This window comes from Geotrypetes seraphini, chromosome 2, assembly GCF_902459505.1.
Source record: "Geotrypetes seraphini chromosome 2, aGeoSer1.1, whole genome shotgun sequence".
Taxonomy (NCBI): domain Eukaryota; kingdom Metazoa; phylum Chordata; class Amphibia; order Gymnophiona; family Dermophiidae; genus Geotrypetes; species Geotrypetes seraphini.
Genome location: NC_047085.1, coordinates 291,378,541 through 291,404,473, shown reverse-complemented (window position 1 = coordinate 291,404,473; position 25,933 = coordinate 291,378,541). Strand labels below are relative to the sequence as shown.

General features: G+C 48.2%; 1 protein-coding gene across 3 annotated transcripts in view; it reads right to left on the bottom strand.

Moving 5' to 3' along the window:
- ROPN1L (rhophilin associated tail protein 1 like) overlaps positions 1 to 25,933 on the bottom strand; it is a 208,719-nt gene that overhangs the window by 40,600 nt on the left and 142,186 nt on the right. For all 3 annotated transcript variants that reach the window (XM_033934263.1, XM_033934262.1, XM_033934261.1), the window contains exon 5: positions 24,393 to 24,568. In XM_033934263.1, the coding sequence (XP_033790154.1) occupies positions 24,393 to 24,568 (176 nt within the window). The remainder of the gene's footprint in view (positions 1 to 24,392; positions 24,569 to 25,933) is intronic.

The window sequence follows — 25,933 nt, the reverse complement described above, 5'->3', positions numbered from 1 at the left end:
ATTGATCTGCCAGAGCCTGGCCTTGAGAAGGACTCGATGACCTCAAGGCGCCTCGAGTGGAGAATGAAGGCGAAGCCTCTCTGGAGTATTGGTAAACCCAAGGAATAGACAGACTTGGAGGAGGCATTGGAAGCAGTTGAATCCTCAGTGCAATTGGTGACCTTAATCGAGGCATTGGAGGCCTCGAAGAGCTGGAAAGCCTGGATGGAGGTCTGGAGAAGGAAGGCTTTTCTGCGGAAGAAGACCTGTGCCTCGATGGATGCCTCGATGAGGGCCTCGATCTATGACGAGAGTGCTGCCTGAAAGAAGGTCTCAAGTGAGATCGAGGAGACTTTGCCCTATGCCTGGAAATGGGCAGTGCCACTTGTGAATGAATAGGGCTAGAAGCTGTAGATCGAAATCCCATAGATTCAGTGGCTTGGATCGAGGAATCTCAAAGCACTCCCAAAGATTCAGCTCCTTGTATAGAGTGTGAAGATTCCTGTTGAGACACTCGCAAAGACTCGACTCCTTGCATAGAGTACGTAGATTCCAGACCAGACACTCACAGACTCAACTCCTTGCATAGAGTGTATAGACTCAGCTTGAAGCACAGGCAGAGACTCGACCTTGTGAGAGACTGCTGATTGCCCAGGCTGGATGGGAAGCAGAGTCGAGGCAGGACCGTATTTGCTCAGTAACCAAACAAATTGCTGCTCTAACATGGTCTGGAGAGAAGCCTGCAATTGTGGATCTGAGACTGAAACTGGACCACTTGCTGAGGCTAAAGGCTCCGAGGTGGCAGTAGAAGCATGCTTCGGCTTGGAGGATTGATGCTTGGATAGCTTGAGGACCACCGCAGGAACCTTCTGCTTAGGTATCTGACCTGAGGTAAGCTCAGGGGAAGATAAAGCAGGTGTATTCGAGGCCAAAGACGATCCGAATGAGGAAGGTCTAATGAGACTCGAGGTCAGGGTTGTGGAAACAGGACCACCTCTGGTTGAAGTCTTGACTGAGTCAGGTGTAGCTGAAGAGTCCATCCTGAACAGCTTTTCCACTTGAACCCGACGACATTTAATGGCTCAAAGTTGAAGAGTAGCACAGTGCTCACACGACTTCGGACTATGGTCAGGCCCGAGACAGCAAAGACATCAGCAGTGTGGATCCATGAAATCACTTCTTGAAGCCCGTGGCTTGCCGGGACATAGGAGGGAAGATAGCCACCGCGAAGTCAAAGCCCGCAAGTTGCAGGCGCGCAACCCGTCCCACCAGTCAGCCGACGAAAAAATTAAACTTTTTTTTTTTTTTTTTTTACTAAGAGAAAGAAAAAGGCACAGCAATTCGGCTAAAAGAAAATAAACACAAACCGTGGTGAAGAGAAGACACAAAGCGAACAAAGTTCACCGCAGAGCGTCAAAGACAGACTTCTCGGCTCCGTGGAAAACTGAGAACTGAGGAGACTCGCCCTGTGCTGGGCAGGAAGGCACTTGCGCATGCGTGGTGCGGCAGACTCTAAACTTCTGAGTTTCTACAAGCAAGTCTGCTTGTGAGGCTGTCCGCATCCAGGCTCCGTGGATGATGTCACCCATATGTGAGAATAGGCTGCCTGCTTGTCCTAGGATAAAAATATTAACTATTCTGGGGTCCATTTACATTTCCTAGGATAAAAATATTAACTATTATTTGGGGTCCATTTACTAAGCTGTGGTAAGCACTAATGTGTGCTTACTAAATCTAAAACTGTCTTACTACATGGCATGCTCAGGTATCATAGAATAATTTTGGGATCAGTTCACACTACCCATTCTCTAAAAATAATTTTTTTAGTGCTGGGGCAGGTCTGAGGGTGGAGAGTGGGTGTGCTCTGTGCTAATCATTTGGTGCAGTTACATTGCCATGCACTAGCTCATGGCATGTAAGCCCTTATTGCCAACATAGGTGGCAGTAGGGGCTCAAGTGCTAACAACCATGCACTAATGAGAAAAAGTGGCTATTTTATCTCTCTGGTAGAAATGGCCTTATCACATGGGAATAAGTTGCATAAGAACATGCTAAGGTCAATTTTTTACCACAGTTTGATTAAAGGACTCCTTTATTTTAAATTCTAAATATGTGCCATATTATTTATTATCTACTGTTTTAGATATATAAAACTACCCATCTTTTTTGTCAATCTGATTTAGCTGAAACTTTTAAACAACAATGCAATGATTAACACCAGGGCAGGATTAATTCATCAAGGGCCCCTAGGCACACAAGTACACTGGGCCCCCTGCCCCGCCCCACCCCACTATGCGCCCAGGCGGAAACAGGAAGCTGCGTCAGAGGGAAGCTTTGGGCAAGCAGCACCGCTTGCAAAATTACAGTTCCCGTTGCCTTTCTTATCCACGTTGCTTGTTTGTCTTACTTTCTGTCGATGGGGGGGAAGCCGCGTTGCTAATGGGGGGGCCCGCGTTGCTGATCATGGGGCCCGCGTTGCTGATCGATGCTGGAGAGGCCCATTGCTGTTTGGAAAAAACAATGTTGATGTCCTCCTTCATCGGGCCCCCCTGACCATTTTGGGCCCTAGGGACGTGCCTACTGGGCCTATTGGTTAATCCTGCCCTGATTAACACATTGCATCTTTACTGGTTGAACTCAGTAAGTAAGAAATTAAGGGGTCCTTTCACTAAGGTGCACTAATGGATTTAGTGAACGATAAATGCTAAAAAGCCCATTTCATACTTATGGGTTTCTTAGGATTCAGCACACACTAATTTGTTAGTCTACACTAAATCTATTAGCATAGCTTAGTAAAAAAACAAACAAACCCCTAAATGACTCATTAGTACAAGAAAATGTCAGTCAATGAGTACAAAAAGACTGGGGTCACCTATATGAAGCGGTAATAATTATGTACTATCTTAAGTTGAATGAGGCAATTGGATATTCAGGCTACAACCTCACTAGATCTGATGACAGTTTTAATTATTTGAAAACATAATGGTAAGGCACAAAAGTATACTACATGGACCAATCACAGAACTAGCAAAAACCAAAAAAGGTAGTGAAGCAAGTACTATAATTAGAATTTAAATATGCTTGGAAGCAATAAATAGAGAAGTGATAAGAAAAGAGTTTAAAAGTCAGTTAAAAGATTTGTGGAAGGGTGCTAGCATCAGTTTCCCAAATTTACCTTATTTATTCATTTACTCAAAGGGTAGAATATCAGAAAAGTCAACTGGGAAGACGAATTAGATCAACTGGTCCTTTTTTGCCATCATTTACTATTTAAAAGAGAACTTTAGTTAAAAAGCACAAAAACCTCTTTCCAGTGCAATAGGTAAGACATTCTAAACAATAGGGTTATTTCCCCATACTCGCATCATGCTCTGCAGAAGGAATCCACTCTGCCTCTGTAGTACTTCATTGATCAGTTTAGTGCCCTCTAGTCTTTCCTTCTGCAAGCATGTCTGCAGTTGTGTGCGTTCTGCTCTCCCCATTTTGTTGTTATAAATTCTATGTAATGTCGTCCCCTTTTTGGTTAATTTCATGTCTGAAGCAATTTTGGAGCTCTGCCTGCTTGAGAATTAACAGACTTCGGTTTTCAGCTGACAGGCCGATCCCATTTTGGTTACCTGTAAGTCAATCTGCAGTTTTCCTTGGAGCTCATGGCCGTCCTTGAACGAGCGCAGACTGTTAGGCATGCTTAGGGGGCTGGTTGTGTTTTCACACCTCCACCCGTCCTGGTGCGCATCTGGTGGTCTGCTGGGGTGAAGGCACAGTCAGACCGTAAAGTCTGACTGGCAGCCCAACGATCAGCTTTGTGAGAGCATTCCCAGCATTGTGGCAGTGAATTCTTCTACAGCTATCGAGAAAGAACTGTGGAGTCTAGTGTATCAGGTCACAGTGAGTACAAGGAGCTGACAGCTTGTACGAGACATCGGAGAAAATTTAAGAAGTGGGGTTTTCTGAGTTTCTGCATGTTCCCTGCAAAAATCCTAAAATCACCGTTTTTGGACTTTGGGAAGTGTGAAAAATATCACATTTTTGGTGTAAATTTGGTGCTGGCGGCTATCTTGGATTTTTAGGAATCTTTTTTTCTTCTTCTCCCTGCTTCTTCAAAACTTTGATTCTTGCCTGGAAAACTGCTGGGATGGAGTCCTTGGGGTCTCTTCTTGTGAATTCATGCCAGGATTGCACAAATTTAGTGCTTTTAGAGCATCCTTGCACCACATGCCACGTGGCACAGCTGGGGGGCTATGGCGACTGGCTTAGCTTTCCCCGCTCCCCCACAGAAGCAGGTGATCAGACGCTCAGCCAGCCCGGCGGGGTGGCCTCCATTACTTTCGGGACTCGGCAAGGATGGTTCTTTGGTCAGCCTGGCTATGGACCTTCCGCAGCCTAAGACGTGAATTTAAGTCATCTAAGGGTGACTCTATGCCCCAGAAGCCGGATATTTTCTCTAAAATCATGAAGATTTGTAATCAAAGTTTTAAAAAAAGTGTGGTTCTTCTCCTGAGCAGTCTCCTTTCCCCCCAGGACGTTTTTGGGTGGTATGGTACCTTCGGGTGTGTCCTTGCCTTCACCTGTTGTTCTGCCTGCTCATGATTTTGGGGATCCGGATGCTGATCCTGACCTCTCTGATCCATTGTTTGACAGTGCAGCTCTTCCCAGATTGGGGGATTCTGGCTTGTGTGCTGGATCCGGATCATGGTGATAATCTTACTGCCCTGCGCTTAATTAAGTTTGCGGCTCTGCCTTAACTTCCTACTGAATCTTACCAGGAATTGAACTTACTGACTCAGCCAGCTCTGTCCACTTCTCCATAGCTTTGTAGTGGGCGCTTGCACTCTGTGCCCTTTCCCTGGCATCCGGATATGAGTTTTATGGTCTCTGAGCAGTTTGACTTTCTGGAAGGTACTTTGAAGAGTGCTAGAGCTATGTCCCGCTTGTATCCACTGTGAGCAGTTTTTGGAGCAGCCAAGGTGGATTCCTTGGTGGCACAAGTAACAAAGCGCACCTCTCTTCCCAGTGACGGGGGACTTGTACTAAAACCAGAGCGTCGAGTCAGATGCTGCCGACCTCTCGTCGGCGGCTGAAGAATCTGTCCGCCTTCCTGTTCACTGAGGACGCCATCAGATCGAAGGTTGGATGCCCCCAGCAGCGCACTATGGCCCTGAAAGCCAGCTCGGACAGGGACCATTCTCCCTGGTCCAGAGTCTGATGACTGAGGAAGTCTGCCTGAACGTTGTCGATGCCAGCCACATGAGCTGCAGATAAAGCCAAGAGATGATGCTCCGCCCATGCAAAGAGCATCCGAGCCTCCAATGACGGTTGACATAGGCAACATCCGTCGCATTGTCCGAGAACACACGGACAGCCTTCCTATGGAGATTCACTTGGAACCGTAGCAAAGCTAACCGGATCGCTCGTAGCTCCAGCCAATTGATTGACCATCGTCTCTCGGTGTCCAGCGGCCCTGGACTGGGACAGTCATGCAAACTGCTCCCCAACTGGAGAGACTCGTGTCTGTAGTCAGGGTCACCCAATCCAAGACCTGCAGAGTGGACAGAGTGACTGGGTTCAACCACCACAGCATATTGCTGTGCATCACTGCCAACCAAGGCAGCTTTATCCCCAATGCATCTCTCTAGGGATTCCACCTCGACAGAAGTAAAAGCTGAAGAGAACGCAGGTGAGCTCTTGCCCACAGAATCACATCTATGGTTGCCACCATAAGACCCAACACCTGCAAGTACTGCCAGGCCATCAGAGCAGGGACCGCCAACATGTTCCGAATTGCACTCCTGAGTTTAAATTTTCTGGATTCTGGAAGAAACACCCAGCTCAGACCTGAATTGAACTGGATACCCAGGTACTCCAACTCCTGGGTCAGTATGAGGCAACTCTTCTTCAGATTGATCACCCATCCGAGATGCTCCAGTAGAGATACCACTTGGCAAACCGCCAAGTGGCCCTGCTCCCATGAGGGAGCTCTGATCAGCTAGTCATCAAAGTACGGATGCACCAGTGCACCCAGAGATAGCAGATGGGCAGCCACCACCATCATGATCTTGGTAAAGGCTCTGGACGCTGATTCTAAATCGAAAGGGAGCGCTGCAAACTGGAAATGCCTCCCGAGAACATGAAACTGCAGGAACCTCCGATGTGCTGGAAAAATCGGGATGTGGAGATACGCTTCCGTGAGATCCAAGGAAGCCAAAAACTCCCTGAGTGCCATCGTTTCCATCCGGAAATGCAGAACTCGCAAGAATGTATTCACTGCTTTGAGGGTAGAATTGGTCTGCAATCGACAGAGTCCTTCTTTGGCACGATGAAGTATCTCCCACAACCCAAGTCGTCCTGTAGGACGCATGGGAGAGGACATGAAAAAATGCCAGTGGCCGAAAAAAGTGCAAACGCAGACTTTCCCTGACTACCTCTAGAACCCACTGGTCCGAGGTTATCTTCAGCCATTTCGGAAGGAAGGCCGACAGCCACCCCCCGATTCAGGGAGGCCCCGCCAGAGCCCTGGCATCATAATTTTCTTTTGGAAGAGACCGAAGGTCAAGAGTTGGGAGGCTGCGGGCGCGCTGTACCTCCAAAGCGAGATCTATATTAGGCTCCGAAACGCAGTCCCGCCGCAAGGGGTCCGGCGAACTGCGAGGTCCTCCAGAAGGGACGAGATCTAGGACCAGGAAGCACCTTAGGCTTACGGTCCTGCACACTTACCATAAGATCATCCAAACCCTGAATAAATAAGAGTGAACCTTTGGATGACAGCTTGCTCAGAGTAGCCTTGGATGAAGAATCACCCGACCACTGGCGAATCCATAACATCCTCCTAGCAGAAACTGAATAAGCTCCCAGTTTAGCAAAAACCTTCAAAATATCATAGAGGGTGTCTGCCAAATTATTCACTTCAGAGACCAGGAAATCGAGATCCCTAAGGACAACCTTTTCAGGATCCTGACAAAGTTTAGTATGACATGCCTGGGCCACAAAAGAAGTGGCCGCTGCAGCTCACAACCCCATCACAGCAGAATCAAAAAGATGCTTCATGACAAAATCCAGTTTACGGTCTTAGCCATCCTTCAGGACCACCCCTCCATCCGACAGCAAGGAGGTACATTTAGTGACCTGAACCACTGCCGAATCCACCCTCGGCGGGACTAGGTGCTCGGAAAATTCCAAAGCCATGGGATACAAGTTCGCCATGGCCCTAGCGCACTTCAGGTGACCCTCCGGGGCCTCCCAAACTTCCAAAAGCATTTCCGTCAAATCCGCATGATCCAGAAAGGAAGCGGAAAGCGGGGGCTTAGAACTCATTACGAAACACTCCGCCTGAACCACGGAGTCAGAATCAAGTTTCAACGTCTGCAGGGATTCAGAGATAAGATCAGGAAGTCAACTGGACTTAAATAGCCTGCGCACCGCCTGATCCTTACCCAGATCGTGGACCCCAGAGCTCCAGGAATCCCCGATATCCGTTAGGCTAGCCACATCAGTGGAGCCCGCCAAAGAGCCGTGCAACAGCAACGGCATAGAAATTGATGCAGGCAGTAAGGCAATAGCAGGAAGGTGCCTCTGGCTTTCTGGTGGACCAGCAAGAGAGCAGACTGACATGCTGGAACAAAAAGGCTGCACAGACTGTCACACCGGAGTCTGAGGGGGAGAGGGCGGGGACACAGTCACAGCCCGCTTTCGCATGAAAGCCTGATACATCATATCCACAAATTCCGGTGGAAAATAGTCCCCGGCGGCCAGGCCAATCTGCGGGACTCCGATTTGGAGTGTTTTGAAGACTTATGAGACTTATCCCCGGAACTGTGCTTGCGTTTCGCAGAAGCACCCTCCTCGCCCAAATTTGGCGTCCCGGACGCTGGAAACGAATCTCTGGTGGAATTGGAGGCAATTAGAACCTCCCCGGAGGATAGTGCGGCATCCACGCACAGTTCATGCCCCTTGCGGGCTCCGGTGCACGTAACACACCACTGCGAATCCGCAAGCCATCCACCACATTTAAGGCATAAATCCATCCCATCCTGTCCTGAGGTGGCCATCTGTGAAGTTTGGAGCAAAAACGAAGTTTCTAAGTCCAAAAAGCAATGTTATTTATCATAACAGTTGTTATCCAGGGACAGCAGGCAGCTATTCTCACTAAAGGGTGACGTGATCCAACGGAGCCCCGATGTGGATGCTTCTTTGAAGAAAACTCGAAGTTTCGAGTCACCCATAACGCGCATGCGCAAGTGCCTTCCCGCCTGATGCACCGGGCGTGTCTCCTCAGTTCAGCTAGCTAGCAGAGAAGCCAACCCAGGGGAGGTGGGTGGGACATGAGAATAGCTGCCTGCTGTCCCTGGATAAAGCAATGTTACTTACCGTAACAGTTGTTAACCAGGGACAGCAGGCAGCTATTCTCACTAGTGGGGTGATGTCATCCGACAGAGACCCGATGCGGACGTCTCACAAGCATACTTGCTTGAAGAAACTTCAGAAGTTTCGAGATGCCCGCACCGCGCATGCGCGAGTGCCTTCCTGCCCGATGCACCGGGCGTCTCTCCTCAGTTCAGGTAGCTAGCAGAGAAGCCAACCCAGGGGAGGTGGGTGGGACGTGAGAATAGCTGCCTGCTGTCCCTGGATAACAACTGTTACGGTAAGTAACATTGCTTTATCCCAGGACAAGCAGGCAGGTATTCTCACTAGTGGGTGACCTCCATGCTAACCTCAATGGGATGGTGGGAGAGTTGGCAATTTAGGAGAATAAATTTTGTAATACTGTTTGGCCAAACTGTCCATCCCGTCTGGAGAAAGCATCCAGACAATAGTGAGAGGTGAATGTATGAACCGAGGACCAAGTGGCAGCCTTACAAATCTCCTCAATCGGTGTCGATCTGAGGAAGGCAACAGAGGCCGCCATTGCTCTGACCTTATGGGCTGTGACTTTACAGGGAAGGGGTAATCCAGCCTGGGCATAGCAGAAAGAAATGCAAGCCGCCATCCAGTTGGAGATGGTACGCTTCGAGACAGGGCGTCCCAACTTGTTTGGATCAAAGGAGACGAAAAGTTGAGGAGCAGTTCTGTGTGATTTGGTGCGATCCAGGTAGAAAACCAAAGCACGTTTACAGTCCAGAGTGTGAAGAGCAGATTCTCCAGGATAAGAATGAGGCTTTGGAAAAAACAGAGGAAGAACTATTGATTGGTTGAGATGAAATTCAGAGACCACTTTAGGCAGGAATTTCAGATGAGTGCGAAGGACCACCTTGTCATGATGGAATACTGTGAAAGGTGGATCCGCCACTAAGGCCTGAAGCTCACTGACTCTGCGGGCAGAAGTGAGGGCAACCAGAAAAACCACTTTCCAAGTGAGAAACTTCAGCGGAGCCTTGCTTAGAGACTCAAAAGGAGGTTTCATAAGTTGAGAAAGGACAACATTGAGGTCCCAAGCCACTGGAGGAGGTTTGAGAGGAGGATTGACATGGAAAAGTCCTTTCATAAAACTGGAAACCACAGGATGAGCAGAGAGAGGTTTCCCTTGCAAAGGCTGATGGAAAGCCGCAATAGCACTCAGGTGGACTCGTATGGATGTAGACTTGAGGCCAGACTGAGACAGGTGCAGAAGATAGTCCAATACAGAAGATAGGGAGGCTCGTTGAGGCTCCTTACGATTAGAAACACACCAGGTAGAGAATCTAGTCCACTTTTGGGAGTAGCATTGTCTAGTAGCAAGCTTCTGAGAAGCCTCCAATACATCTCTCACCGCTTTGGAAAACTGGCGAGGAGTTACGTTGAGAGGAACCAAGCTGTCAGGTGGAGAGACTGCAGGTTGGGGTGGAGCAGAGATCCTTGATGCTGAGTAAGCAGAGAAGGAAACAGTGAAAGAAGGAATGGCTCCCTGCTGCTGAGTTGAAGTAGAAGGGAGTACCAAGGCTGTCTGGGCCACCGAGGAGCTATCAGGATCATGGTGGCATGGTCGGATTTCAGCTTGACCAGAGTTTTTTGAATGAGAGGAAACGGAGGAAATGCATATAGAAAGAGATTCCTCCAGTCCAGAAGAAAGGCATCTGCCTCGAGGTGATGAGGAATGTAGATCCTGGGGCAGAATTGAGGCAGTTTGAAGTTGTGTGGAGCCGCAAAAAGGTCTATCTGAGGCGTCCCCCACTGAGAGAAGATCTGATGAAGGGGCCTGGAATGGAGGGTCCATTCGTGAGGCTGGAGGAGACGACTTAAGTTGTCTGCCAAGGCATTGTCTTTCCCCTGAATGTAGACAACTTTGAGGAAGGTGTTGTGGCGAATCGCCCAATCCCAGACTCTGAGAGCTTCCTGGCAGAGGGAGGCCGATCTCTTGCCCCCCTTCTTGTTGACATAATACATGGCAACCTGATTGTCCGTGCGAATGAGGACCACCAGGTCGTGAAGCAGATGTTGGAAAGCTTGAAGAGCATTGAAAATCGCCCTGAGTTCCAGCAGATTGATATGACACAGCCGGTCCGCACTGGTCCAGAAGCCTTGAGTGCGAAGACTGTCCAGATGAGCCCCCCATGCATAGGTCGAGGAATCGGTTGTGAGAACCTTCTGGTGGGGAGGGGAGTGAAACAGCAAACCTCTGGATAGATTTGTAGAGATCATCCACCAATGTAGAGACTGCTGAAGAGCAGGAGTGACTATGATGTGACGAGTCAGAGGATCTGACACTTGTGTCCACTGAGATGCCAGGGTCCACTGAGGAATTCTGAGGTGAAGTCTGGCAAAAGGAGTCACATGATCTGTAGAGGCCATATGGCCCAGGAGAACCATCATGTGTCTCGCGGAGATGGACTTGTGAGAAGACACCGACTGGCAGAGACAAAGCAGAGCATCCAGATGTTGAGGAGGAAGGAAAGTTCTGAGTTGAATAGTATCGAGAACTGCCCCGATGAAGGGGAGAGACTGGGTCGGTTGCAGATGAGATTTGGGGAAGTTGATTTCGAATCCCAGACTCTGCAGGAACCAGATAGTCTGTTGTGTCGCCGAGATGACCCCTGGCGCCGAGGCAGCTTTGATGAGCCAGTCGTCGAGGTAGGGAAACACCTGAAGACCTTGGTTCCGGAGTGCAGCGGCCACCACAACCAGGCATTTTGTGAAGATTCTGGGAGATGAGGACAGGCCGAATGGAAGCACTCGATACTGCAGATGCAGATGTCCCACCCAAAATCTGAGGAATTTGCGAGAGGCCGGATGAATGGGAATGTGAGTGTAGGCCTCTTTCTGCTCGAGGAGGGGGTAGAGAGAAGCTAGGGTCAGCATGCGAAATCTCTCCTTGACCAGGAACTTGTTGAGCACCCGGAGGTCCAGAATTGGACGCAGGTCGCCCGTCTTCTTCGGAACAAGGAAGTACCGAGAGTAAAACCCTCGGTTGTGTTAGTCCACAGGGACTGGCTCGACGGCCCGAATCCGGAGCAAAGCCTGCGCTTCCTGAAAAAGAAGGGCGGTCTGGGTCAAGCTGGAAGGATACTCTCTTGGAGGGTGGTCCTGGGGGACCCGATGGAACTGAAGAGAGTATCCTTCTCTGATGATGGTAAGGACCCAAAGGTCGGTTGTAATGGTCGTCCATTGATGATAAAAATGATGGAGTCGACCCCCAATCGGAAAGACAGGGGTAAGCAGAACGGAGTTGGTTATGCTCCCTATCAGAGAGTCAAAAAGGCTGAGGAGCTTTGGGTACAGCAGAAGGCTGAGGTTTTTGCTGAGACTTCTGCAGGGGTTGTCTCTTCGCCGGTTGCCTGCCTGCCTGGGAGCCTGCCTGGGAGTGTAACGCCGCTGATAGATCAAGGGCGGACGAGAGGGACGAGAATGAGCAGGCTTAGGCTTGGGAGGAAGGATGGACTGGAAAGATTTTTCATGGTCCAATAGCTTCTTCGTCACGGTCTCAATAGATTCATCAAATAAATCCGCACCCGCACAGGGGACATTGGCAAGCCTATCCTGGAGGTTCGGGTCCATGTCAATGGTGCGAAGCCAGGCCAAACGATGCATGGCCACGGAGCAGGCAGCAGCCCGTGCCGAGAGTTCGAAGGCATCATAGGAGGATTGCATCAGTTGAAGGCGCAGCTGGGACAGCGAGGCGACTACCTCCTCAAATTCAAAACGAGCCTGAGATTCAATGTAAGGTGTAAACTTCGAAGCACAGGCAGGAAGAACTCCAAATAAGTGGCAAAATGGAAAGTGTAATTGAGAACTCTGGATGCCATCATCGAGTTCTGGTAGATGCGCCTCCCGAATTTATCCATGGTCCGGCCCTCTCTGCCCGGTGGCACTGAGGCATACACCTGGGACGGATGAGATCTTTTGAGGGAGGACTCGACCAACAGGGACTGATGGGAGAGTTGGGAGCCCTCAAACCCCTTGTGATGCACCGTGCGATACCTGGCATCCAGTTTGCCAGGAACAGCAGGAATAGAGTACGGTGTTTCAAAACATCGCATGAAGGTTTGGTCGAGGAGCTTGTGCAGAGGCAGACGAAGAGACTCGGCAGGAGGATGAGGCAGATGCATGGTATCCAGGTATTCCTTGGAGTATCGGGAACCGGAGTCCAAGGTGATGTCGAGATCATCCCCCATCTGCCTGAGAAAAGACAAAAAAGACAATTGGTCCGCCAACACAGGTCGGCGGGACGGGCTGGATGAAGTCGAGGCCTCTGGATCCAAGGAAACTTGTGATCGGCAGGGCGAGAAAGAGCCATAGGTATCCTCGTACTCCGGGCCCGGAGGAGGGGAGACATCTGAAGATTGATACCCCACACAAGGAAGTTTCTTCTGAGGCCTAGAGGAATGCCTCGAAGAATGCCTGGAACGATGCCCCTCCCTATGTCTCAAAGGAGACCTGGACCGGCGATGCTTAGGCGGTTCCCCAGAGGCCTCCAAGGAGTAGATGGGGCTGGAGGCCGTAGAGCGAAGAGGAGGATGGCCCAATGCCTCTCGAGCCGCATTGCATGCTTGATAGGGAGTGTGGAAGAATTCCTCCTGACGATGCCCAGGGCTTCGACTACCCGAAGGTATATCCCAAATTTCTTCGCCCTGAAGGGGGATGGGTTTCAGAGGCGGCATGTCACTAAACGAAGCACGCCTCGATGAACTGGCTGCCGAGCGCCACTCCTCCTCCCCGAGCAGTGAGAGCGAGCGGCGAGGGGGAGGAGGAGGGGGCGGCTCGACCCCTCGAGGAGGGACTGCTTGCCCACCCTGGATTGTGGCAAGCCACTTGGGCGCCATGGTGGTCATGATATCAATGAATTGAGCCTCTATGATCGACTGCAGCGAAGCCGCCAAGGGGGGAGCTGCACTCGAAGTGGGACCTCCTGTACGGTCTTCGCGGTCTCGAGTGGTCGAGTGCTTAGCCTTAGAAGCTTTCGGCACTTTGATAACCACCGGGGGGATGGTCTGAGGAGGTACCTGATCTGAGGAGACCGAAGGAGGCACCTCAGCAGGAGGCGGGGGTCGAAGTCGGGACGAAGGAGGCCGGCTTCAAAAGACCCGATGCAGCAGGAGTCGAAGATTCCTTCGCAGGCACAGGCGAAGCACCAGCTGAAGTCGAAGGTTCTTTAGCAGCTTCCATCTTGAACATCGACTCCCACAGGGAACAGCGACGCTTAAAAGCACGTGCTGTTAGAGTGGAACAAGGCCGGCACGATTTCGGAAGATGTTCTGGACCAAGACACTGCAGGCAGCGTCGATGCGGGTCCGTCAACGAAATCGCGCGCTGGCACTTGCTGCACTTTTTAAAACCGGTAATCGGCCGGGACATAGGCTGAAAAAGCTCCGCCGCGAGATCGAAGGAGCGGGGCCTGAGCCACGCGGCCGACCCGGTCGAATCTCCGGAAAAAATTTTTTTTTTTTTTTTTTTTTAAATAATAAACGAATGAATAAAACACACGATAAAGAGCAAAATAACTCAAAACCGCGGTACTAGAAGGCAAGAACACGGGTTCACTCAGCGCAGAGAATTGAAGCAAAACTTCTCAGCTCCATGGAAAGAAAAGAATCGAGGAGACACGCCCGGTGCATCGGGCGGGAAGGCACTCGCGCATGCGCGGTGCGGGCATCTCGAAACTTCTGAAGTTTCTTCAAGCAAGTATGCTTGTGAGACGTCCGCATCGGGGCTCTGTCGGATGACATCACCCCACTAGTGAGAATACCTGCCTGCTTGTCCTGGGATAACAACTGTTACGGTAAGTAACATTGCTTTATCCCAGGAGAAGCAGGCAGGTATTCTCACTAATGGGTGACCTCCAAGCTAACCAGAATGGGATGGTGGGAAAGTTGGCAACTTAGGAGAATAAATTTTGTAGTAATGTTTGACCAAACTGTCCATCCCGTCTGGAGAAGGTATCCAGACAATAGTGTGAGGTGAAGGTATGAACCAAGGACCAAGTGGCAGCTTTACAAATCTCCTCAATCGTTGTTGATCTGAGGAAGGCTACAGAAACTGCCATCGCTCTGACCTTGTGGGCTGTGATTTTTCTGTCAAGGGGCAATCCAGCCTGGGCATAGCAGAATGAGATGCAAGCCGCCATCCAGTCGGAGATGGTATGCTTGGAAACGGGATGTCCCAACTTGTTCGGATCGAAGGAGATGAAAAGTTGAGGAGCAGATCTGTGAGGTTTGGTGCGTTCTAGGAAGAAAGCCAAAGCACGCTTACAGTCCAGAGTATGCAGGGCAGATTCTCCAGGGTGAGAATGTGGCTTCGGAAAGAACACTGGAAGCACAATGGGTTGGTTGAGATGAAATTCTGAGACAACTTTAGGGAGGAATTTCAGGTGCGTGCGGAGAACCACCTTGTCATGATGGAATACTGTAAAAGGCGGGTCCGCAACCAAGGCTTGTAGCTCACTGACTCTTCGGGCAGAAGTGAAGCCAATGAGAAACACCACTTTCCAAGTGAGATACTTCAGGTGAGCCTTGTGAAGAGGTTCAAATGGAGGTTTCATAAGCTGAGAAAGAACCACACTGAGGTCCCAAACCACCGGCGGCGGTTTGAGGGGAGGATTGACATGGAAGAGTCCTTTCATGAATCTGGAAACCACCGGATGAGCAGAGAGAGGTTTCACTTGAAGAGGCTGATGGAAAGCAGCAATTGCACTAAGATGGACTCGTATCGATGTAGACTTGAGACCAGAATGGGAAAGGTGCAAAAGATAATCCAAAACTGAAGACAAGGAGGAGTGTTGTGGCTCATGATGATGATGAGAAAAACACCAAGCAGAAAATCTAGTCCACTTTTGGTGGTAGCATTGTCTAGTAGCAAGCTTCCTTGAAGCTTCCAGGTCATCTCTCACAGGTTGAGAAAACTGGAGAGGGGTTACGTTGAGAGGAACCAAGCTGTCAGGTGTAGAGACTGCAGGTTGGGGTGAAGCAGAGATCCTTGATGCTGTGTAAGCAGAGATGGAAAGACTGGTAGGAGGTATGGCTCCCTGCTGCTGAGTTGAAGTAGAAGGGAGTACCAAGGTTGTCTGGGCCACCGTGGAGCAATCAGGATCATGGTGGCATGGTCTGACTTCAGCTTGACTAGAGTCTTTTGAATGAGAGGAAAAGGAGGAAATGCATATAGAAAGCGATTCGTCCAGTCCAAGAGGAATGCATCTGCCTTGAGGCGCTGAGGGGTGTAGATCCTGGAGCAGAAGTGAGGCAGTTTGAAGTTGGGGGGGGCTGCAAAGAGGTCTATCTGAGGCGTTCCCCACAGAGAGAAGATATGATGCAGGGGCGTGGAGTTGAGGGTCCACTCGTGAGGTTGCAAAAGACGGCTCAGGCTGTCTGCTAAGGCATTGTCCTCCCCCTGAATGTAGACCGCTCTGAGGAAGGTGTCGTTGCGAGTTGCCCGATCCCACACCTTCAGAGCTTCCTGGCAGAGAGAGGCTGATCCTGTGCCTCCCGGCTTGTTCACGTAGTACATGGCGACCTGGTTGTCTGTGCGAATGAGGACAACCTGGTCGCGAAGGAGATGTTGAAAGGTCTGGAGAGCATTGAAGATCGCCCTGAGTTTCAGAAGATTGATGTGGCACTGGCGGTCCGTGCTGGTCCAGTAACCCTGGCGGGACGGCGGCGTAGACCTGAGAGGGATGGGATTGCTTCAATGATGACTCCACCAACAGGGACTGGTGAGAGAGTTGAGAGCTGTCGAACCCTTTGCGATGGACCTTGCAGTACCTGGTGTCCAGTTTACTTGGGACAGCAGGGATGGAGTAAGGTGTCTCGAGGCATCGAGCGAAGGTCTGGTCCAGAAGCTTGTGCAATGGAAGCTTAAGGGACTCAGTGGGTGGTTGAGGGAGGCGCATAGTCTCCAGGTATTCCTTTGAGAATTTGGAACCCATGTCCAATGGTATGTCCATGTCCTCAGCCATCTGTCAGAGGAATGAGGAGAAGGACAGTTGGTCTGCCGTTGCCTGGCTCAGTGATGGGCTCGATGAGGTCGAGGCTTCCGGGTCCGCTGGAGACAGGGATCGAGATGGTGAGAAAGATCCCATTGTGACCTCGAGTTCTGGCATCGGTGGAGGTGAATAGTCCAGGTATGCTTGTTTCCGCCGAGGTGAGGCGTGCCTGGTTGAATGTCTCAAGGAATGCCTCGATCGGTGTCGAGAGGTTGGCCTCGATGGACGGGGTGAGGCAGGCTTCGTTGAGGCCCCTAGGTAATGGATAGGGCTGGAAGCAGTCGATCGAAGCAGGGGTTGCTGCCGTAGGAGCTCAAACCCCGTCGGGGTGATCGGTTCCAATGGAGGCATTCGCAAAGACTCTGCTCCTTGCATTGAATGAATCGGTTCCAACGGAGGTACTCGCAAAGACTCTGCTCCTTGCATCGAGTGAATCGGCTCCAACGGAGGCACTCGCAAAGACTCTGCTCCTTGCATCGAGTGTATCGGCTCCAAAGGTGGCATGGGCAAAGACTCTGGTCCTTGCGATGCATGCATTGTTGCCAGACCAGACACTCGCAGAGACTCTGCTCCCTGTTGAGAATGTGTTCCCCACTGAAACACTGGAGGCGGCTCGACCTCACGGGAGGCTTCCCCGTGCCTAGGTTGGATTTGGGAGAGAAGCTGAGGCCCCATCGTGGTAAAGAGCTCGATGAAGTACTTCTGTAGCATGGTCTGGAACGAGGCCGGCAAGGATGGATCTGCATCTTACTTTCAAATCCTTACTCTATAAAACTCTTGCATTTATTTTCAAATTATTAATTCCTTACTCCTCGAATAGAATATTACGGTCAAACAAACAACATCTATTGACAATTCCTTCTCTCAAGATCATCAATACTAGAAGACAATTTATTTTTTCCGTTACGGCTCCTCAAGTCTGGAACTCTCTTCCTATCTATTTGAGAGAAGAACACAACCTCGATAAATTTAAGACTAATTTAAAAACATTTCTTTTTAAAGATGCTTTTGAGTGATAGTTTTCCCTCTTGGATTTATTAATTGTGTTGATTTTGATTATGAAATTTTACATCCCTTACCTTGTGTTTTTTTCCCTGACTATTCTATTTATAATATTTTGTAGTTCAATTCCCTTTTTTCCCTTTTTCTTGTCTGTGAAGTTTGTTAATAGTCTTGTTTGATTTTAAGTCTATGTTAAATATTGTATTACTCCTTAATATTGTAATTTTAATGTTTATTATTTCTGTTCATCGCTTTGAATTGTGATTAAGCGATTAATCAAAAACACTAATAAACTTGAAACTTGAACTTGAAATGGGACCACTTGCGCGGGCCTCGCGTTCCCTCAGAGCAGCGTGTGAGTGCTTGGACTTCGAGGCCTTGGGCACTTTCAACACGACTGGGAGAATGGGCTGCTGGGCTACATGACCTGAGGAGGTTGAGGAAGGCATCGCAGCAGGCGCTGGAGTCTGAGCCGGGACAAACGAGGTGGGCTTGATGAAACTTGGCGCCGCAGAGGTGGAAGACTGTGGGGCTGCGGATGATGTCGAAGGTGCAGGTCCCTTTGAAGTCGACGGCTCCATCAAGGACTCCATGAAGAGCAATTCCCACAGGACGCAACGGCGCTTGAAAGCACGTGTGGTGAGTGTGGAGCAAGGCCGGCACGATTTCGGGATGTGTTCAGGCCCGAGACACCGAACACAGTGTCGATGAGGGTCCGTTAGCGAAATCGTGCGCTGGCACTTGTCACACTTTTTAAAACCGGTGATAGGCTGGGACATAGGCCGAAAAAGCTCCACCGCAAGATCGAAGCCGGGGGCTGCGGCCACGTGGCCTGCCCGGTCAAACGGTACGAATAAATTTTTTTTAAAACAATAAAACACGATGAAAATCAGCGATTACGATCAATTAAAATCAAAACCGCGGACTTAGAAGGCACAAGCAAAGGAACTTTGCGCAGAGAGTCTAAGACGGACTTCTCGGCTCAGCGGAAAAGTAAGAACTGAGGAAACATGCCTGTTGCATCGGGCGAGAAGGCACTCGCGCATGCGCGGTACGGGCGACTCGAAACTTCAAGTTTTCTTCAAAGAAGGGTCCGCATCGGGGCTCCGTTGGATCACATCACCCATTAGTGAGAATACTTGCCTGCTTGTCCTGGGATAAAATACAGTTTTAAAAACTTTAAAGAAAATCCAAGAAAGCCATCGCGGGTGCCGTTAAAAATGCAGGAAAATGCTAAAAACAACGAAATTAGAATTTTACAGGTGGGGTGGGGGCAGGGCATGTAGAGAACCCCCCCAAACCCTGATTTGAAGACACCCCAAAATATGCAAACTCTGTGACTCACAGACACCACAGAGACATGTGCTGCAATGAAAGTCTATGGCAACCTGTAAAACACAGTACAAGCAAGGAGATCAGTACCTCAGGAGCTGAATAAACTGGATATTTCAGGTCTTCTGACTGCCTCACCTTCCCTGCCACCTCAGATCACGACCACCAGGACCCCTCAGAGAAATCAGGGAAGACATGTGGCGCAGTTCCGATCCCGGCGTACCTCCTCGGAACCGCAGCAGCCTGTACTCTACCCCTTTGCTGACGAAGTAAGGGAGAGATGACTCCCGAACCTGGAGACCAGATCCAATCTGCAGGCTGTCCAGAGGGCTTACTGCAGTTTCAGGCTTACAGAGCATCCTCTGGAAGCATGACAAACTTTAAAATATCTGCAATTTCCCGATGAAGGATCACTCGCACCGAGTTGATCCGCAACACGTGGATAAAACAAATCACGAGCAGAATTAACTAAGATGATACCATGCAGAGAAGCTGCAGAACAAACTGAGCAAGACAGGAAGCTCCTGGGCAGGCAGCCCAAAGGGGAGGGATCATCTTTTAGTTGCCTGCAGCTGAAGCTAATAGAGATACAAGATCCCATCCGTTCAGCATCCAGAGAGATTGTACAAGAATAGCCTGTTTTGGATTTTTGACCTTCAGCCCCTATACCTAGAGGCCTTAAAGGCTTTCTTTGATGAGAGATTCTCTCAGGCCTGAAAGTTATACTTTCTTTTTGGATAGGTCCTCCGAGTCCTACTTATGGCACTGGCGCTCACGTATGCTATACTCCTGACTATGGAAAGCATGCATCTGTCTTGACTGGGACACTAAACAGGGACGAGTGTTGCTTACTATTTGGCAGCCCTTTTTGGATACCTTAACCCCGCGCATGCAGGCAGCCGTGTCTTAATTGGTCGGCCCTGACTTGAGTTCTTGGTGTCATTTTCCCCTCACAGTCCTGGGATGGGGGGATGGGTGTTGGGATGGCAAGTTAATTGCATTGATGATCTTTATGATAATGTTATGGTTGCATGTCATGTTTTCTATGACAGCTTTGCTTCTGTGCTGCATTATTGTACTTGACTGTATTTTTTCGCAAATTTAATAAATATGATTGGATAAAAAAAACTCTTTTTATTTAAAGACGCCTTCGATGGTTAAAATTTCTAAGAGGCTCTAATATCTTCTTTTCCCTGTCCTTCTGTGTTAACCTATAATTGTCTCTTTCTATCACAATTGTAGTTCTCCCCTCATCCTTTTGTAACTAAACAAAATCTTAGATGTAAGAACGACAATACCTTCACCCTCACCCAACTTCGATTTCCAATCAGAACCCCACAAAAAAGAAACAAGAGTAGACATGCTCTGGAACCATTTTGAACCTCCTAACTGGCACCAATTCCTAACACTATACAACAAATATACCAAATCAAACTGCCTTCTGGACGTATGTCCTTCCAAGATCATGACAGCAGCTACACTAGATTTTAAAAAGGACCTTTTTAACTGGATAGCAACCTCTCTCGCTGAAGGAACATTCCACGAAGAAATGGGACACATACTAACCACACCCATTCTAAAAGACCAAAAAAACTCACTAGCCCTAAAAACCAACTACAGACCGATAGCAAGCATCCCCTTATTCACTAAGCTGCTCGAAGGACTAGTCAATTTGGAGCTAGTAGACTATCTAGACAAATTTAATATCCTCAGTGAACACCAATCGAGATTCAGAAAAGGTTTTAGCACTGAGACAGTCCTGGCCTCGATCCTCAATCACCTCTACGGTTTATTCAGCAAAGGATCTTCAGCAGTGCTTTTGATTTGGTTGACCACGAAATAATGCTACACTGCCTAGACGGAATAGGAATCACGGGAAGAGTAAGAAACTGGCTACAGGGTTTCCTAAAAAAAGAGATCTTACTGGGTGATTAGAGGAGGGACGTACTCAACCACCTGGAAAAACCCCTCAGGAGTACCTCAAGGTTCACCGCTGTCACCTACTCTATTCAACATCTACATATCATCCCTAGGTCACTTCCTAAAAAAGCTAAACCTAATCCACTACATATATGCAGATGACATTTCCATTTTAATCCCAGAAAACAGCATAACGAAAGAGACCTCAGAATACATTTCTCAAATTATGACCAAAATAGAACAATGGACAATAAACTTCAAGCTGAAACTAAACACAGAAAAAACAAAAGTCTTCCTTGCAAGCCCAACAGACAAAATTACCAATACAACGTTACATATAAAAGATCATGCGTACCCAATTACTAAAACAACAAAAATATTGGGAGTCACACTAGACACACACTTGACATTGGTGGAACACACGAACATAGTAGTAAAAAAATGTTTCCTGACACTGTGGAAATTAAGGTCCATCAAAAAATATTTCGACCCTCTATCATTTAGACTACTAGTGCAATCACTAGTGCTTTCAACACTGGACTACTGCAATATTGTTTATATGGGTATACCTAAAAAAACCGTAAGGAAACTTAGGACTGTCCAAAACACAGCGGTCCGCTTGATATTTGGATTGAAAAAGAGCGACCATGTTAGCCCCTAATACAAACTACTTCACTGGCTGCCAATGGAGGCACGAATAATTTTCAAGTTCTCTTGCATATGTTTCAAGCTGGTTTGGGGACTAGCTCCTACATACCTGCTTCCTCACTTCACTCTATACAGCCATACGAGACAAACCAGAAACAGCAACCTATTTGCATACCCGAGCATTACCGGCTGCAAATACAAAACCTTCCTGGATAGAACTTTTATGTACCAAGCTAACAAACAACACTGGTTAGACAGCTACATAAATGGAGCAAGAATGACATATAAGGCCTTTAGAAAAGCCATAAAAACTGCCTTATTCAACAGAATTGTCACCTAAAAAGTATCTACACCCAACACTACATATGTCCACTCCTGCTTTCAAATCTGAAATGTATAACATTTTTTCTGCTGCCTTTTTAAGACTGTTTGCTGTATTTTCACTGCCTGTTGTAAGACTCCATATCCTGTATCTCTCGGCCTTTTTGTAAGACTCTATATGCTCTTTGTAAGACCCTACACGCTGTATCCTGGACTTTTTTGTAAGATTCTATATGCTTTTGTAAGTTTCTGTATACTGTATCCCGGATCTCAACACATTGTAACTTCGCTGATTGTCCAGCTTTCTTTGGTGTGAACCGCCTAGAAGTCTCATGACTATGGCGATATAGAAGAATAAAGTTATTATTATTATTAATCAGTCATGTTAGTCCTTGTCTATGTCAGTAATTGTTTTATCCCCATATTTTGTTGTATATCGCTTTGGAATTTCCAAATTGTCATTTTATCAAAATTTTATTAAACTTGAAACAACTTCTAGGACCCAACAATCTGCGCCTATCTAAACCCAGACCAACCAAAAGGCCAAAAGCCTAACTCCTTCTGGGGTGGCTTGGCCCCTGTCCTGGTATCATTGTGCTTTCTTGGAGGTTCTCTTCTTCATTTAAGCACAAAGAAAACAGTGAGCAGACTTATGCTCAGATCCAAGAAAGGATAGGCATTCATCATGAGGATCAGTCACAGACATGATTCTACCATAATAGTCGAGCCAGTGGGAGGCTTCTGGGACAGAATAAGAAAAATAACCACCACAGAATCAATTGTTTCAATTTTAAAAAGGCCTAAAATGCCACAAAATTAAAGAGAAACTAAAAAAATGAAAGTAAAAGGCTCCCACACTATTTGCATTAAGAAGGAGCAGGAAGACAACAGAAAAATGACAGGAAAAAAGACGCATCTTCATGTTCTGTGCAAGTCAGGAGACTGGAAGGCAAGCATGCATGGTCAAGCCTGCCAAAGGCTTCTAAAAGATAAAAGAATGCAGGGCAGCATTTGCACCAGGCTCCATGGATGTCCATGTCCTGCTTGTTCTCAGATAATAGAAAATGAAGCCAGCTTACACATACCAAATAAGTTAATGAAATTAAAAAATAAATATTTACTTTCAAGACAGTAGATATCTAGGAAAACCTGCTTTAGCTGTTATTCTTAAAGTGGTAGTCTAAGCCAGTGTTTTTCAACCTTTTTACACCCGTGGACCGGCAGAAATAAAAGAATTATTTTGTGGACGGCAAACTACTAGGACTAAAATTTAAAAACCCCGTTTCCGCCCCATCTCCGTGAGCTCGGTCCCTGCAAACCATCTGATCCCATCTGCACAAGCCGTAGTTATGATTTTATATTGAACGTATTTTATTAAAGTATACAAAGAAACAATATTCTGAACAATTGTGAATTTATAAATAAAAATATACAGAGCACGGACCAACAAAACCCCTGTCTCTCCTCCCCTTCACATATATCCCCTCTATTATCAAGAAAACTGAACAAGCCAAGTTATTATAGAATGCTACACAGAAATATCATGCTAACAGAATACTGCAGTCCCCAGTTATATCTCTAGCAAGATATATATTTCAAATCTGATATATTCTAATGACAAAATAGAAATAAAATTATATTTTCCTACCTTTTGTTGTCTCTGGTTTCTGCTTTCATCTTCTTTTCATTCTTTTCCTTCCAGTGTCTGCCCTGTCTCTTCAATCCAGCATCTGCCCGTTCCATCCACTGTCTGCCCTCTCTCCCTACCATATGTATCTGACTTCTTTCTATGCTCCTCTCCCCTGTCCATCCAGCCTGTTCCTCCTCTCTCCTTTTTACATCATTCACTCCAGATTCACTGCTTTCTTCATTTTTATCTCTCCTACACCAAATCTAGCATCTTTATCCCGCTCTCATTTATCTGCTGACCCCCTTTCCAGTATCAATCTCTCTCTACTTTCTCATTCCTCTCTCCCCCTTTCCCTCATCTAATCTCTCCATTCCACCTGACCCCCTTCCCCTCCTGTAATCTCCCTGCCAGCTGTTTCCTTCCTTTTTTCTTTCTCCCTTCCCTCCTTTCTTTTTTTCCTTCTCCCTTCCCTCCTCCCCCTATCCAACATTAACTCTCTTCCCATCCCTTTCCCTCCTCCCCTCCCAGCAGCATCTCTCCTTCTACCTCCCTCCAAGCCCAGTAGCAGCTCTCCCTTTATCCAGCAGCTTCCCAGCCTCCTACAGTGGCTTCCTCCCCTTCCAGCAGCTCTCAGTACTTGCCTGCAGGAAGTTGCCGGTGAATCACTGCCCTGGCAAGTAGGAGAGCTGCTGGGAGTGAGACAGCCACTGTGAAGGCTCCCCAGGATCTTGCTCGCACATGCTGACCATCTCCCTCCACCTGCAGCTCTCTCCATTCCACTTGCATCTTCCCCGCGGCCCTCTTCAGCAACTCAGCAGGGGCGGCGATCAAGACAGGCTACCGATGTCAGGACCTCTCTGAGTCCCACCTATTTTGTTTCAACTTCCTGTTTCTGAACATGCGAGACTCACAGAGGGAAGGCCCCGATGTCGGCAGGCTGTCTTGATCACCCGAGGCTGGGAGGAACGGCAGTCGGCAGGAACTTGAACTGCCGACTCGATCTCGCCGGCCCTGTGCGGACCGGCAGAAATTTTCTGTGGACTGGCACCAGTCCGCGGACTGGCGGTTGAAGAACAGTAGTCTAAGCCTCTGAGGGTAAATCAATCTCTTAATATTCTTTTCCTATGGAAGAATAAAACAAGGAGAAATATAAGGCATTCTCTCCTTAAATTTACTTACACTTTTTCCTGGAGAGTTGCAAGAAAAGTCTCAGTTTCAGACTCCGGAATGTCTTCATCTAAATTAGCCAAATAAGTATACAGAAATGAGAAGGTCTTGAATGGAATGCGAGCAGGTCCACCTTCTGGATCTTTTGTCAGAATTTCACTAGCATGTTTCAGAGCACTAGTAATAGACTTTGGGACCCCCATGAAAATGAACCATAGAACAAGAAAAACAGAACATATTAATCAACACTATACATGCCTGGCTGTCAACCTATTAAACTCAGGATTCTATTAAAAACAAAGGATTAGATTACCATGAACAAAAATCTGTTTTAATGAATATATTCACCTTGATCCTTAAAGAACATAACAGTCTCATTAAAGCAAGGTCTTTAATCTTAACCTGACATCTCAGCAAATGTACAACAGTTTTAAAATTAAGGCATCAATGCATCAAAACACGGCTATATTGTTTAATATAATGACTACACTAGGCATCCATATTATTTTAAATTGGAAAAACAATACAAATGCCGCTTATTATGAACTAGTCTTTTAGCCCGTAACGGGTGCTAGAATATATGTGTCTTTCTTTCTTTCTCTCTCCCTCCCGCTGTCTGTATTTTTTTCTGTCTCTCTCCCTCTTGCTGTCTGTCTCTCTCCCTGGCCCCCTTTGTCTTCTGTCTCTCTCCCCGCCCCCGTGGCTTTCTTCCTTTCTTTCTGTCTCCCTCCCGCTGTCTGTCTGTCTTTCTTTCTATCTGTCTCTCTCCCTGCCCCCTATGCAGCAGCAGCATTTCTCTCCCCCCCCACTTCCCTGTGCAGCTGCCTTCCCTCCCCATCCATTTCCCTGTGCAGCAGCATTTCCCCCCAATCCACTTCCCTGTGCATCAGCATTTCCCTCCCCTCCATTTCCCTGTGCATCAGCATTTCCCTCCCCCCACCCCACTTCTCTGTGCATAAGCATTTCCCTCCCCCACTTCCCTGTACAGCAGCCGCAGCAGCAGCATTCCCTCCCCCTCCATTTTCTTGTGCAGCAGCATTTCCCTCTCCCCACGCTAGTTCTCTGTGCAGCAGCAACAGCACATCCCTCCCCCTCCATTTCCATGTGCAGCAGCATTTTCCTCGCCCCATTCCACTTCCCTGTGCAACAGCAACAGTAGTATTTCCCTGCCCCTCCACTTCTCTGTGCAGCAGCAGCATTTCCCTCCCCCCCACTACCCTGTGCAGAAGCTGAAGCAGCATTCCCTCTCCCTCCATTTCCCTGTGCAGCAGCATTTCCCTCCCCCCACGCAACTTCCCTGTGCAGCAGCAGCATTTCCCGCCCCCTCCACTTATCTCTGCACTTCTCTCTGTGCAGCAGCAGCAGCGGTATTTCCCTCTCCCTCCACGTCCCAGTACATCAGTAGCAGCATTTTCCCCTAATCCCCTTCCTTTCCCGCGGTCTGGTCAGCTCCCTTAGTCCCTTGCCGGAGTTTATTTTTAAGTTTAAAAGGTGCCGCGGCGGCTCCTCTCACGATCGCTGCCTGCGTCGGAAGCCTTCTCCAATGCAGGTGT